This window comes from Mytilus trossulus, chromosome 13 (genome assembly GCF_036588685.1).
Source record: "Mytilus trossulus isolate FHL-02 chromosome 13, PNRI_Mtr1.1.1.hap1, whole genome shotgun sequence".
NCBI classification, from domain to species: domain Eukaryota; kingdom Metazoa; phylum Mollusca; class Bivalvia; order Mytilida; family Mytilidae; genus Mytilus; species Mytilus trossulus.
The window spans coordinates 43,605,665-43,619,887 of record NC_086385.1 but is presented as its reverse complement, the minus strand read 5'-3'; the positions used below and the strand labels follow the sequence as shown (position 1 = coordinate 43,619,887).

General features: G+C 30.7%; 2 protein-coding genes across 2 annotated transcripts in view; one reads left to right on the top strand and one right to left on the bottom strand.

The window, feature by feature from the left end:
• The window catches only part of LOC134694395 (mesotocin receptor-like), a 43,419-nt gene that overhangs the window by 14,898 nt on the left and 14,298 nt on the right, over positions 1 to 14,223 (bottom strand). The window contains exons 4-5 of the mRNA XM_063555403.1: positions 13,877 to 14,217; positions 6,447 to 6,582 (exon numbers count right to left, since the gene is read on the bottom strand). Coding sequence (XP_063411473.1) covers positions 6,447 to 6,582; positions 13,877 to 14,217 — 477 coding nt within the window. The remainder of the gene's footprint in view (positions 1 to 6,446; positions 6,583 to 13,876; positions 14,218 to 14,223) is intronic.
• On the top strand, positions 380 to 4,180 carry LOC134694715 (uncharacterized). Its single transcript, XM_063555757.1, has 4 exons — positions 380 to 566; positions 1,696 to 1,787; positions 2,101 to 2,210; positions 3,324 to 4,180. The coding sequence occupies exons 1-4, from the start codon at positions 511 to 513 to the stop codon at positions 3,489 to 3,491; spliced, it is 426 nt and encodes a 141-aa protein (XP_063411827.1). The 5' UTR covers positions 380 to 510; the 3' UTR covers positions 3,492 to 4,180.

The window sequence follows — 14,223 nt, the reverse complement described above, 5'->3', positions numbered from 1 at the left end:
TGCTACACTCAAAAACAGATGTACAAATTGCAGTAAGTAATTATTCATTGTGCATGTGGGAAGGGATAGCTTATATACAATCTTTATTTTTATGTAGTTCAACATAACTGTTACAATGCACTATGTTTGCGAAATGAAAATTCAATACTTTTAGCAAATTGTCATTTATTTTTATTTTTCAACGGATTACAAAGCTAAGCATGATTGTTGTCGGCAAAAGATTCGCATGAATATTGCACGCTTACAATTTGTGTATTAATTGTACAAAAACTGGGACATTTTACTAACTTTGAAAACATGTTGTTGTGTTTATTATAACGTAATATTAATGAAGTCGTGAAATTCTATGAATATATATTTTACTTTTTGTATAATTTGAAACTTTCTACACATATACATTTGTTCAGTTCTCAGTTTTTTTATTGTATGCATGCAATTAAATGCATTCAAATGCAAAAGAGCGTATCTTTTCCCTTTCAGCAATAAATACGGTTTGGTTTCCAGCAAGGTATGACTGAAAGGGATTTCATATGGAAAACAAAGAACGAAGCTGGCAATATCCTTAAGTATGTTTATAATTAAATGATTTTAAAATTCCGTTGGAAATTAAAAAAAACCGCATGGTTTATCTACATGCAATTAATCAGTTATGTATGTGTCAACATTTATCAGTAAACAATTCGGTTTTCGGAAATGATTATGGTCAATTATCTGTGATTAACGACATTGAAACAGTTTGTTTTTTTTTTTGAATAAAAAACTAGACCAAAACATGATCATAAAGTTAATTACTTTCAATCTTTTATCATAACTCTAATTCGAGTATAAATCTGAACTTTTAAGTCATTCTAAACAGTCAGGGGCATTACTTAAACAAGTAACTTTAGTTACTTATATAGGTAGTTTTTGATTTAAAAAAAATATAAAATTACTCAATAGAGTTATTTTTAATTTCAATAGAAGCAGGGACTAAATGTCGTTTTCATGATTTTTTTACATCTTTCATTTTATATCATAAATTTAAGAATTTGTAAGATTTGAGAGGAGAATAGACATTAAGTTATTTTGTACATCTTTGAAAGAATTAGTAATAACACTTATTTAAGGAACATATGTAATTGTTTTGGGTTACAAATTATATTACTTCAAGTCTTAATTAATTCATAAGTTTCTATCTATTTATATCTGTCTACTTTTAAGATTTTGAAGGGAAACGATATTTTAATAGTCCCAAGAGACCAACCTTTGACAAAGAAGCGTCGATATCAAAGATAAGTGCGTCAGAAAAGCAATTAGTGTTTCAGAAAGATTATATTTTATATTTTATGGGAAAAATAACCAGATGACTGTAAAAATTTGTTAAAACTAGTAAAATTTGTATAATTGGTCACCTATAAAAATAATATTTAGAAAAATTACTTATATAAGTAATTTGTAAAATAGCCTCGTTTTCAACATTACTTATATAGGTAATTTGAAAAGTTATTTGTTTAAGTAATGCCCCTGACTGTTAAATGAAAAGTTTGCAAGATATATTAATTTTATTTAATTATCATACTTCAATTCAGATTCAAACAACTTTTCAGCACACATTGATTATTTTACCGACATTTATTACACGCTTGCTTAAGAAATGATCTCCTTTGTTCAGCTGTAATGTTCAGTAAGATTAATTTTCAAATGATTTTTTTTCAGATATAATTCTGCAGAGAATAAGGAGATGTCCGATTTCATCATTGAATTCGTAAAAGGTCAATATCCTGACGAAGTGGAGGGGGTTGTAAGAGGTTTGTAGTACAAAAAAATAAATAATTAAAATATTGGCGAAATTGCAGTTCTACGGTACTGATAACTTTCAATAATATTTCGAAACGCTATATAGTTTCCATACCATAAATAAGTTTTAGTGTTATCGAATCACTTACTAGCAAATGCATAATATCATGTAACTTTAGTAGATTTATTTTCATTTCGATCATATCACATCAAAACAATCTACAATGGACTACCAATTGACACGGTTTAGGCTCAATTCGAGAAAAGCAATCGTTTGTTTAATTATTATTTTGAATTGCATTAAGTAGATGTTTTGTTTTGTAGAAGGAATAAAGACAAATTTTGAATCGTTCAAAGCAAAGAAACGAAGAGAAGAGACTGGTAAACAAGAAGAACATAACAAGAAAATGGCTGTGTACAGCAGATTGAAAAGAGTAAGAACTGTTTTTTTAATATGGTAAACAATTTGGAAAAAACCCTGATTCTTGGATTACTTTAATCTGTATTAGTTCCAAAAAAAAGCAGTGGTTTATAGATTTCTGATACATCAATTTTAATTTTCAGCAAACTGCATATACAGTCTATTATAACAGTCAACGGATTTAGAGTGGAGCTTCATTTGTTATTATATACTTATATCACTCTAAGTTAACAATGATTAGGGACCCCTTTTAACTTAATTCATTTTCTATTATAAGTCATATGGTTCGCTACTGATCCCCTACGGATCCGTAGAGGGTTAGTAAAATACATAGGGGGTGATGCCGTAACGCTACAATAAAATGTCGACTATTTCTTATGGCGTCAGATATAGGATCGCATACTAGAAGTTGCATCATTTTGCAGGTGCTTTTGGACAGATATATCATGTTATGGAGGGGTATTTGCAGAAAATACCAGTCAAGGGACTGTGAAATTTCCCGAGTCGCTAGGCGAAAAAAATCTGTCCCAAGACTGGTATTTTTCACAAATACCCCTTCATAACATGATATATCTGTTTAATTACACCGTATAGTTTGGAATGAAACTCTTTGATTTTTTTGAACTTGAAAGCTACAATTCATTAACATTTTTATGCACAATTTTGAGGCTAAGAGGAAATTATCATAAAACTGTGGTAATTATACATGTACTAATACGCGTTAGCTCGCTTTTTTATGTAACGTCATATCTAAGTTTTATTGAGGGAGGATGCTCGAGAGGGTGAAAAAGGAATATCCAAAATGACAAATACCATGGTATTTCAGGCAAATTCACCGGCAGTGATGAAAAACAGGCAAATTCGTTTGAAATGAGGAAAAATATTAGAATATGCGAAAAATACACTGGCTACCAACCAATAAAAATCTGGCTTTCTTATATTAGGTGTTATTACATACAAAAAAAATAGATTGCTTTTTGCTGGTCGTTTTTGTTTATAGAAATAACGAAAATAATAATGTCTTTATTGAAGGAGAGTTATTGAGGCATATATAGAATCTATTCCAGTTGTATGTATTCAAAATGAAATTAAAGGAATTTTGATTAGAGCTTAATTCGTTTTTTAGAAATTAAACAACAGAAAAAAGGCATTAAAAGAAATATCCAGCATGCCAAAAGAACAAAAAGAAACAGTTATGCAAAGTATGGAGATACAGTATATGTCTTCTGAACAAACCGATTCAGAACTGAGACGAAGGGTCGTTTATCGTCACACTTCTGCCTTGGAGGTCTGACGACTTTGACAAATTAGTCAAAAAACCTAGACCAGAAACACGAAAATAAACTGAGCAAGAGAAGCAGACGGCAGAATAATATTCGAAAGGTTGGGGCAGTTTCTTTAAGGAAAAAACCAGAAGTCGTGCCAGGACATGAAAGGGTGTTTAGATAGTAAAAATCATTGATTAAACTGTATATTGTTTAGGTATGCAGTAATTGCTACATGTAATTGTTATTAATTTTTACATAATTAAATGTCCAAAGCTACAAAAACAAAGAAAATCGCTGGTAATTTTCAATTATTATGTTAACATATTTCAGTCTTCACGAAATCAAATGGATGCGAACAATTATACAAAAAATACACCCTCATGTCAGCATACCGTCTTCAACAACAACAAGCGGGTCGTAGGATGATGTTTTGATACAAATAGTTAATTAAAAGTGCTTCTTGAAACAACAATACTGTAGTAATAGGCAAAATTATAAATAACATGTCATTGGCAAAACAAAATTATAACCTTTTTGATTTGAAACCTAACATCACGGAAAATATATGTAAACAATGATTATTTTATTGAATTTTCTCCGTTGTTTTTGTTCAATATATGATGTGCTCCTGCGTAAACAAGTAGTTTATTTTATTTGCACACACACAGTAGTAAATTGTTTAAGACAAAATGGAAATTCTTCGAAATAGTGAGAAACTTCGGATAAATCAAATTTCAATATGTTTTAATGTTTCTTTTGTGTGTGATTATACAATATATGAAATAGCCATGTAGTAGTAATAAAAGTGAATCTGCTATCCTGATGTAAGCAATTATACAATGCATGTAGACAACAGCTGGTTTTACATTTACAATCCTTGTCTTTGTGAAACTCTTCATTGTGTATTTTGCTCATTGGTGTCCAAGCAAGCATAATCAAATATAATATTTTAAACACATACACACGTACGTAACTAGGGACTTAAAATATTATGGGATTCGTGATACCAATTGAACAATGAAAGGGAAACAACTCTTGTTAGAATAAGAACATTTTTCGTATCTTTAAAAAAAATGAAGATTTTTTTAAAGTTTAATACGAAGGAAAATGAAGGTATGTTTAAAGTGCAGACATAGATAAACAGAATTTTGCTTTAATTGTAAACTTATTTAAACGTTACAAACTCATATTTAAACGAATGATTTACACTTATTAGTTTACAAGTTATGTCAGTTGAAAAGTGATAAGATGGATATTTTGAATATATATATGTAAAGATTAAGAGTGAAATAATTAGCAATTACAAAAAATCAAAATAAATCAAAAGAAGAGAATAAACAACATTCACTTTTGGATATCGGGTGTTGTAATGAAATTAAATATAAAAACGGTAAAGCAGCGGGATATTTAGAAAGTTTTGTTTTAACTTAAAGTTTTATAAATACGTTCATAATTATTAAGATTCTTATAAAAAAATTCAGTATGATAATTTTCGTATAATTATTATTTTTATAAGAACGGGGTAACCGGTTGCATATAATTGGGTGCTTTTTAAACCCTCCAAATTACGTTGGATTTCATTATTCAGCTCAAACTTTTGTATTCAAAGGGAACTAACTCTTTCTATTAAAACAATTGTTAGTTTAGAATTAGGATCAATTAGGTCATAAAATGGAATCCATCACAACAGGAAAATATATATGTTACATATACTGTTCCCAGACCACAACAATAGGATTCTTCAAATATCGTAATATTTATTATATTTAAAGGTTATGTTTTGTGTATGTTTTATTGTTCCTTAAAACAGCTCAGTATAACAAAAAAAATCAAAAATGCTCAAAATTAGAGTTGTATAATTCAATATGTATGCAGATATTGTTCTTGTTTTCAAATTATTATAGAAAGGAATGTTAGTTCTTTCATATGTCATGTATTTGTAAATTGAAAATAAAGAATAAAGTTAGTTAATACGTTATACAATTGTTTTTTTTTTATTCAGGTTTTCGCTTTAGTCAGGCAAATTCTCCATTACAGACAGCTTGTTTCTCTCATTGTAATTATCTCATATTTTGAGGCAGTCATGAGTCTTTGATTCGAATTATTGATTGAGGCAACTTAGGGTGCACAATTATGGCTTCATTTGTAATACTGGCGAATTTTTGCATAAACAAATATGTCATGCATTATGATAGAGTTTGTAAGAACTGTTATTGGTGATATATTGATGAAAACTGTTTTCTGTAGTGCATTTGCAGATCAATTGGCATATATTTAGTGCAACAAACACGAATAATACACATATTTGTTTATAGCATATGGAGTCAAAATGAGTTTCAATTTGAAGTAAATCTAGTTATATCTCACATTAAATCTTTAAACTTGAAATTGAATCTGATTTCAATTTGCATTAAATGAAAGTTTATTGTCGTATTAAATTTACAACTCGATGTTTAATCAGAATTAAAACCACAGTAAACAGCTTTCTGTTTGGAATATCTTTGACTTTAATGTGTAGTAAATCATGTTATACAGGTATCCTCTACATTAAATTTGAAGTTGTATGTCTATTAAACTTCAATAAATTTGAAAAATACTGGACAGTAAATCAGGTGTCGATTCGAGAACTTACTGCATCCAGTAAACTATTTGTAAACTATTATTAAATATTGCGTTTACTTGACCAATAAACTACCAGGAAAATAATAAACTCGGAACTTACAACTAGTTTTCAAGTGGTTTAATGATTCCTTAAACTAATCATTTCATGCAGTGTAGTCCACATCGAAGTATTCAATTTCGCGGTTTTTCTAATTTACTTAATGTAGTTGATTCAAGAAAGATTTAGGTATAAAGTATTAACGATAATTGATATAAGCATCATACAATTCTAGACTAAAAAAGATGGTTTACAGTTCTCCAGTTGACGCGATTGCTTATACAATTATCATTTATGAAACATATTAATAATGCATTCTTACCGTCGCTATTTGAGTTTGTTGTCATAAATTTGAACGTATGTCTTCTGTGGATCGCCATATAAATCATTATATAACAAGTTACAATGAATATTACTGGTATTATAATGAGGACACACACATCAAAATATCGAATTTCCTGCAAAAATAAATTATTGGTGTTATTGACAAGACAGAACGAGTGAAAGACTAAAGATACTTCCGAATTCCAAAATAAATACTTAAATCACAATATTATATTTAAATAGGCTTTGGTGAACATTTTGAAATATCTCAATAAGGATTTCCATTTTAAGACATAATGAGCTGCATTCATTTGAATTGGTTCTCTTATTAATTTTTTGAAATTATCCAAAAGAAATATACAAGGTAGACATGCATTAGAAGTCTATAAACCATGTTTAAACCTAGTGACTTTTATATAAAGCACAACTGAAATTGAAAAAAAATTGAAGTATTTGATATACGTGTATTGAATGTTGTTGCCTTCAGCAACAATTTACATATTAATTTGACTGTATAAATATGTGGCTATAAAAACTTATATTTGGTATCTTACATGGGCAGGTCAGTGTTAAAATAGTCTATTTCATTTTCATTCCACGTTTAACTATACTCCTAGATGGCATTAAATACATTTTGACGAAAAACAATGTATAAAGTAGCCTTGATCAGCACATTGACTCTGAACTAAATGGTACTAGAAACAAAGCTACAGATGGGTGCACTCCTAACCTGTACAGCAAGTTAACTTGATAACCAGTCATTTGGACTGGTCAAAGTTAACCTGTGACCAAATATAGGACTGCTCTGACCAGTCCTAGGACCAAAATCTAGTTAACTTGAAAAGCGGACTTGGTCCTAGGACTGTTTTTATGTCTGCCAAAAAGTTAACTTGGAAACAGGTCCGCTATTGATATAAGTTAACTTCGAACCAGTCCTGTCATAAGTTAACATAAGTTAACTTCGGAACCAGTCCTGTCATAAAGTTAACATAAGTTAACTTGGAAACCGGTCCTGCCACAAAGTTAACTTCTGCTTGGACAAATCCGATCAAAACCAGACCTGTTCCCAAGTTAACTTTTGACTGGTCTGCTCTACACTAAGTTAACTTGTAACCAGGACCGCTCTTCGTTGATTTAAAAAAAAATAATATCTTTTTTTCGTAGTATAAACATCGAAAATAAAGTAATTTGAAAATTAATACTTCCGTTTTATGAACAGGATTAAATACAAATATTTGAAAATAAGTACGCACAGAACGTAAAACAAATTTATCTGTGATCTGACAATCTATCTATTATAAAAACGAGATCAAAATCAATCATATTATGTATATTTTTTAAAAGAAGTATATTTGATGTTAGGTGTATACGTCCTTTTTAGTTATACATCCTTGAACTATGCAGCCACAATCAGCAATAGTTTAATTCATTTAAATAATGACTACAAATTTTTGCTCGCCTAAATTAAGGGTGCCAGCATGTCCTCTTTTTATTCAAAATACTGATACTAACAAAATTTCAGTAGTTTTGATGCCTCCAGTTGACCTGTACAACAAAATTATTTGACCGCATCCACCAAAACTGACCATATATGCACTTTAATTTGTAAATCTATATACCCGCATAGTAAATTAGCCATATTTTTTATGTCAGGATTCAATGTATAATACAATCATGACAATGGACAGCAAAATTGCAATATAATAACAAAAAAGTTTTGTTCGCATAAATTTAGGATACCAGCATGTCCTCATTTTATTCAAAATATTGATACGTAACAAAATTTCAGTAGTTTTGATACCTTCAGCTGACGTGTACAACAAAATTATTTGACCGCATTACCAAAACTGACCATATGTGAACTTTAAATTGTAAATCTATATACCAGCATAGTAAATCAGTCTTATTTTTAATGTCAGGATTCAATGTATAATACAATCATGACAATGGACAGCAATTTGCAATATAATAACAAAAAATTTTTGTTCACATCAATTTAGGATACCAGCATGTCCTCATTTTATTCAAAATATTGATGCGTAACAAAATTTCAGTAGTTTTGATACCTCCAGTTGACTTGTACAACAGCATTATTTGACCGCATTACCAAAACTGACCATATGTGCACTTTAATTTGTAAATCTATATACCAGCATAGTAAATCAGTCATTTTTTTATGTCAGGATTTAATGTATAATACAATCATGACAATGGACAGCAATATTGCAATATAATAACAACAAATTTTTGTTCGCATAAATTTAGGATACCAGCATGTCCTCATTTTAATCAAAACATTGATACGTAACAAAATTTCAGTAGTTTTGATACCTCCAGTTGACTTGTACAACAAATTTATTTGACCGCATCCACCAAAACTGACCATATGTGCACTTTAATTTGTAAATCTATATACCAGCATAGTAAATCAGCCATATTTTTTATGTCAGGATTCAATGTATAATACAATCATGACAATGGACAGCAATATTGCAATATAATAACAACAAATTTTTTCGCATAAATTTAGGATACCAGCATGTCCTCATTTTATTCAAAATATTAATACGTAACAAAATTTCAGTAGTTTGGTGCCTCCAGTTGACTTGTACAGCAAAATTATTTGACCGCATCCACCAAAACTGACCATATATGCACTTTAATTTGTAAATCTATATACCCGCATAGTAAATCAGCCATATGTTTTATGTCAGGATTCAATGTATAATACAATCATGACAATGGACAGCAATATTGCAATATAATAACAACAAATTTTTGTTCGCATAAATTTAGGATACCAGCATGTCCTCATTTTATTCAAAATATTGATACGTAACACAATTTCAGTAGTTTTGATACCTCCAGTTGACTTGTACAACAAAATTATTTGACCGCATCCACCAAAACTGACCATATGTGCACTTTAATTTGTAAATCTATATACCCGCATAGTTAATCAGCCTTATTTTTCATGTCAGGATTCAATGTATAATACAATCATGACAATGAACAGCAATATTGCAATAAAATAACAATAAAGTTTTGTTCACATAAATTTAGGATACCAGCATGTCCTCTTTTTACATAAAATACTGATACGTAACAAAATTTCAGTAGTTTTAATACCTTCAGCTGACGTGTACAACAAAATTATTTGACCGCATTACCAAAACTGACCATATTTGAACTTTAAATTGTAAATCTATATACCAGCATAGTAAATCAGTCTTATTTTTAATGTCAGGATTCAATGTATAATACAATCATGACAATGGACAGCAATTTGCAATATAATAACAAAAAAATTTTGTTCACATCAATTTAGGATACCAGCATGTCCTCATTTTATTCAAAATATTGATACGTAACAAAATTTCAGTAGTTTTGATACCTCCAGTTGACTTGTACAACAGCATTATTTGACCGCATTACCAAAACTGACCATATGTGCACTTTAATTTGTAAATCTATTTACCAGCATAGTAAATCAGTCATTTTTTTATGTCAGGATTTAATGTATAATACAATCATGACAATGGACAGCAATATTGCAATATAATAACAACAAATTTTTGTTCGCATAAATTTAGGATACCAGCATGTCCTCATTTTAATCAAAACATTGATACGTAACAAAATTTCAGTAGTTTTGATACCTCCAGTTGACTTGTACAACAAATTTATTTGACCGCATCCACCAAAACTGACCATATGTGCACTTTAATTTGTAAATCTATATACCAGCATAGTAAATCAGCCATATTTTTTATGTCAGGATTCAATGTATAATACAATCATGACAATGGACAGCAATATTGCAATATAATAACAACAAATTTTTTCGCATAAATTTAGGATACCAGCATGTCCTCATTTTATTCAAAATATTAATACGTAACAAAATTTCAGTAGTTTGGTGCCTCCAGTTGACTTGTACAGCAAAATTATTTGACCGCATCCACCAAAACTGACCATATATGCACTTTAATTTGTAAATCTATATACCCGCATAGTAAATCAGCCATATGTTTTATGTCAGGATTCAATGTATAATACAATCATGACAATGGACAGCAATATTGCAATATAATAACAACAAATTTTTGTTCGCATAAATTTAGGATACCAGCATGTCCTCATTTTATTCAAAATATTGATACGTAACACAATTTCAGTAGTTTTGATACCTCCAGTTGACTTGTACAACAAAATTATTTGACCGCATCCACCAAAACTGACCATATGTGCACTTTAATTTGTAAATCTATATACCAGCATAGTAAATCAGCCATATTTTTTATGTCAGGATTCAATGTATAATACAATCATGACAATGGACAGCAATATTGCAATATAATAACAACAAATTTTTTCGCATAAATTTAGGATACCAGCATGTCCTCATTTTATTCAAAATATTAATACGTAACAAAATTTCAGTAGTTTGGTGCCTCCAGTTGACTTGTACAGCAAAATTATTTGACCGCATCCACCAAAACTGACCATATATGCACTTTAATTTGTAAATCTATATACCCGCATAGTAAATCAGCCATATGTTTTATGTCAGGATTCAATGTATAATACAATCATGACAATGGACAGCAATATTGCAATATAATAACAACAAATTTTTGTTCGCATAAATTTAGGATACCAGCATGTCCTCATTTTATTCAAAATATTGATACGTAACACAATTTCAGTAGTTTTGATACCTCCAGTTGACTTGTACAACAAAATTATTTGACCGCATCCACCAAAACTGACCATATGTGCACTTTAATTTGTAAATCTATATACCCGCATAGTTAATCAGCCATATTTTTTTATGCCAGAATCAATGTATAATACAATCATGACAATGAACAGCAATATTGCAATATAATAACAACAAATTTTTGTTCACATCAATTTAGGATACCAGCATGTCCTCATTTTATTCAAAATATTGATACGTAACAAAATTTCAGTAGTTTTGATACCTCCAGTTGACTTGTACAACAACATTATTTGACCGCATTACCAAAACTGACCATATGTGCACTTTAATTTGAAAATCTATATACCAAGACAGTAAATCGCTCATTTTTTTATGTCAGGATTTAATGTATAATACAATCATGACAATGGACAGCAATATTGCAATATAATAACAACAAATTTTTGTTCGCCTAAATTAAGGGTGCCAGCATGTCCTCTTTTTACTTTAAATACTGATACGTAACAAAATTTCAGTAGTTTTGATGCCTCCAGTTGACTTGTACAACAAAATTATTTGACCGCATCCACCAAAACTGACCATATATGCACTTTAATTTGTAAATCTATATACCAGCATAGTAAATCAGCCATATTTTTTATGTCAGGATTCAATGTATAATACAATCATGACAATGGACAGCAATATTGCAATATAATAACAACAAATTTTTGTTCGCATAAATTTAGGATACCAGCATGTCCTCATTTTATTCAAAATATTGATACGTAACAAAATTTCAGTAGTTTTGATACCTCCAGTTGACTTTTACAACAAAAATTATTTGACGGCATTACCAAAACTGACCATTTGTGCAATTAATTTGTAAATCTATATACACCATGACGTACCCGCATAGTATTAATCAGCCATATTTTTTATGTCAGGAATCAATGTATAATATAATCATGACAATGGACAGCAATATTGCAATTTGATAACAACAAATTTTTGTTCGCATAAATTTAGGATACCAGCGTGTCCTCCTTGTATTCAAAATATTAATATGTAACAAAATTTCAGTAGTTTTAATACCTCATGCTGACTTGGAAAACAAAACTATTTGACCAAAACTGATCATATGTGCACTTTTATTTGCAAATCTATATACCTGCATAGTATTGTATCGAGCGCCTTAATGTCTTCTCCTGGTGCTCCTGTTCACATTTTAGTAGGACCGTAAATGTACACGTAATCAATAATATTGGAAAACTATTAATGCAAAAAATATTCTGAATAAATTGAGAATGTCAGAATTTCATCTCTTTATTCATAATAACAGTCACATCATATATAGGAGTTCATGATGGTGTACGTGTAAAACAAAACTATTATGCCACATCATCAAAGTACCAACGAATCCGTACCAACACTGACATGTCTGAATTCATTTGTACTATTTACGCTGAACGGGTCGTTGTCGACCTGGGTATTCCATCAACGTAGTAAAAAGTATACGAGGTTCTCTTCTTGGAATCTATTATGTCGGTTGATTGATTTTGTTTATAGTTAAACGACAAGTGGAAACTATTTCATTAAAATGCGCATTGAGTATAATTTTAGGACGTCCCATATAAATATCGGCAATGACAAATCTGAAGAATTTGACGAGATTGTTGATAGTTTTACCACACCGTATGCTTACGGACACTGTACAATTTCTGTTAGAATATTCTGCGGGAAATAGAATAGTAAATCCAATGCAAACAAGTTGAATATCAATGAAATATCCATGCAAGTATAAATTTATGCATAAAGTAAAATTTAGGAAGGGACAGGTAAACAACGGGGAACGAAGTAACGTAGACAATGTTGCCGATATCCCGTGATATAAGAATATTGTTCCGATGCGTTGGATAACCTTTCTATCCGCCTTCTAATAAAAAAAACTCTGTGTGATCGTATAGCCATTTTTTATTTATATAAGAATACATGTATATCAAATAAAAGAGAGCATTTGTATAATATCTAGTAGAGTCTAGCGAGTAAATAATAAATGATATCTGTGGATAAACCATGCGAATGTTGTTTACATTTTAATGAAAGCTCAAGTCTGATAAGAAAATTCTTATAACGATAATCTGCCATAAGCAGACCTGTCCTCAGGTCTGGTCAATAGCAGACTTGTCCACAGGTCTGGTCAAAAGCAGACCTGTCCTCGGGTCTGGTCAGGAGCAGACCTGTCCACAGGTCTGGTCTGAGGCAGACCTGTCCTCAGGACTGGTCAAAAGCAGACTTGTCCACAGGTCTGGTCTGGGGCAGACCTGTCCTCAGGACTGGTCAAAAGCAGACTTGTCCACAGGTCTGGTCTGGAGCAGACTTGCCGATAGGTCTGCAGCAGTCCTAAAAAAGCAGACCGTAGGTCTGGTCCACCGACGACGAAGTTAACTTGCTTGACTGCTTAAAAATTCTCAAGTTAACTTAGAAAGCAGTCAACAAGTTAACTCTAAGTTAACTTTTGTCAAGGTTAGGACCGCACCCATCTGTATTGTTGAAAGCTGTTCAAAATCTTATAAATTGGTATTTTCTGAATTAAGGATTAGATTTTAAATTAGAGTTACAGACCAAAAAGTCATAAAAATAATTTACCGGGGTAAATACATAAGTGGAGGAGGCGAGTTTACTGAACAAGTAAATGAGACTCATAAAGATATCTTGCTTACTGGGTCGTAGGGAACTTCGTGACGGCATACATCCTCGCCAAAGTTTTGTGGCGGGTAGTATTTCGTATGCACAGAATATTGAATTGCAAGCAGCGATCCAAGTATCCAAATAGATAGTGCTAATCCATATTTATATATCTTTAATCTAGTGATGGGTGATAATGGTTTCACTACCACGTTCATTCGGTCTATAGAGAGTACAACTATAGCATATGTTGACACATAAAATGAAAACGTTGCGAGGTATCCATAAAATATATGACAGGTGAACTCATTCCAATCAACCTCGAACCAAACATGAATCGTTTCCGGCAAAACATGAAAAAGTCCGACACACAAATCTGAAA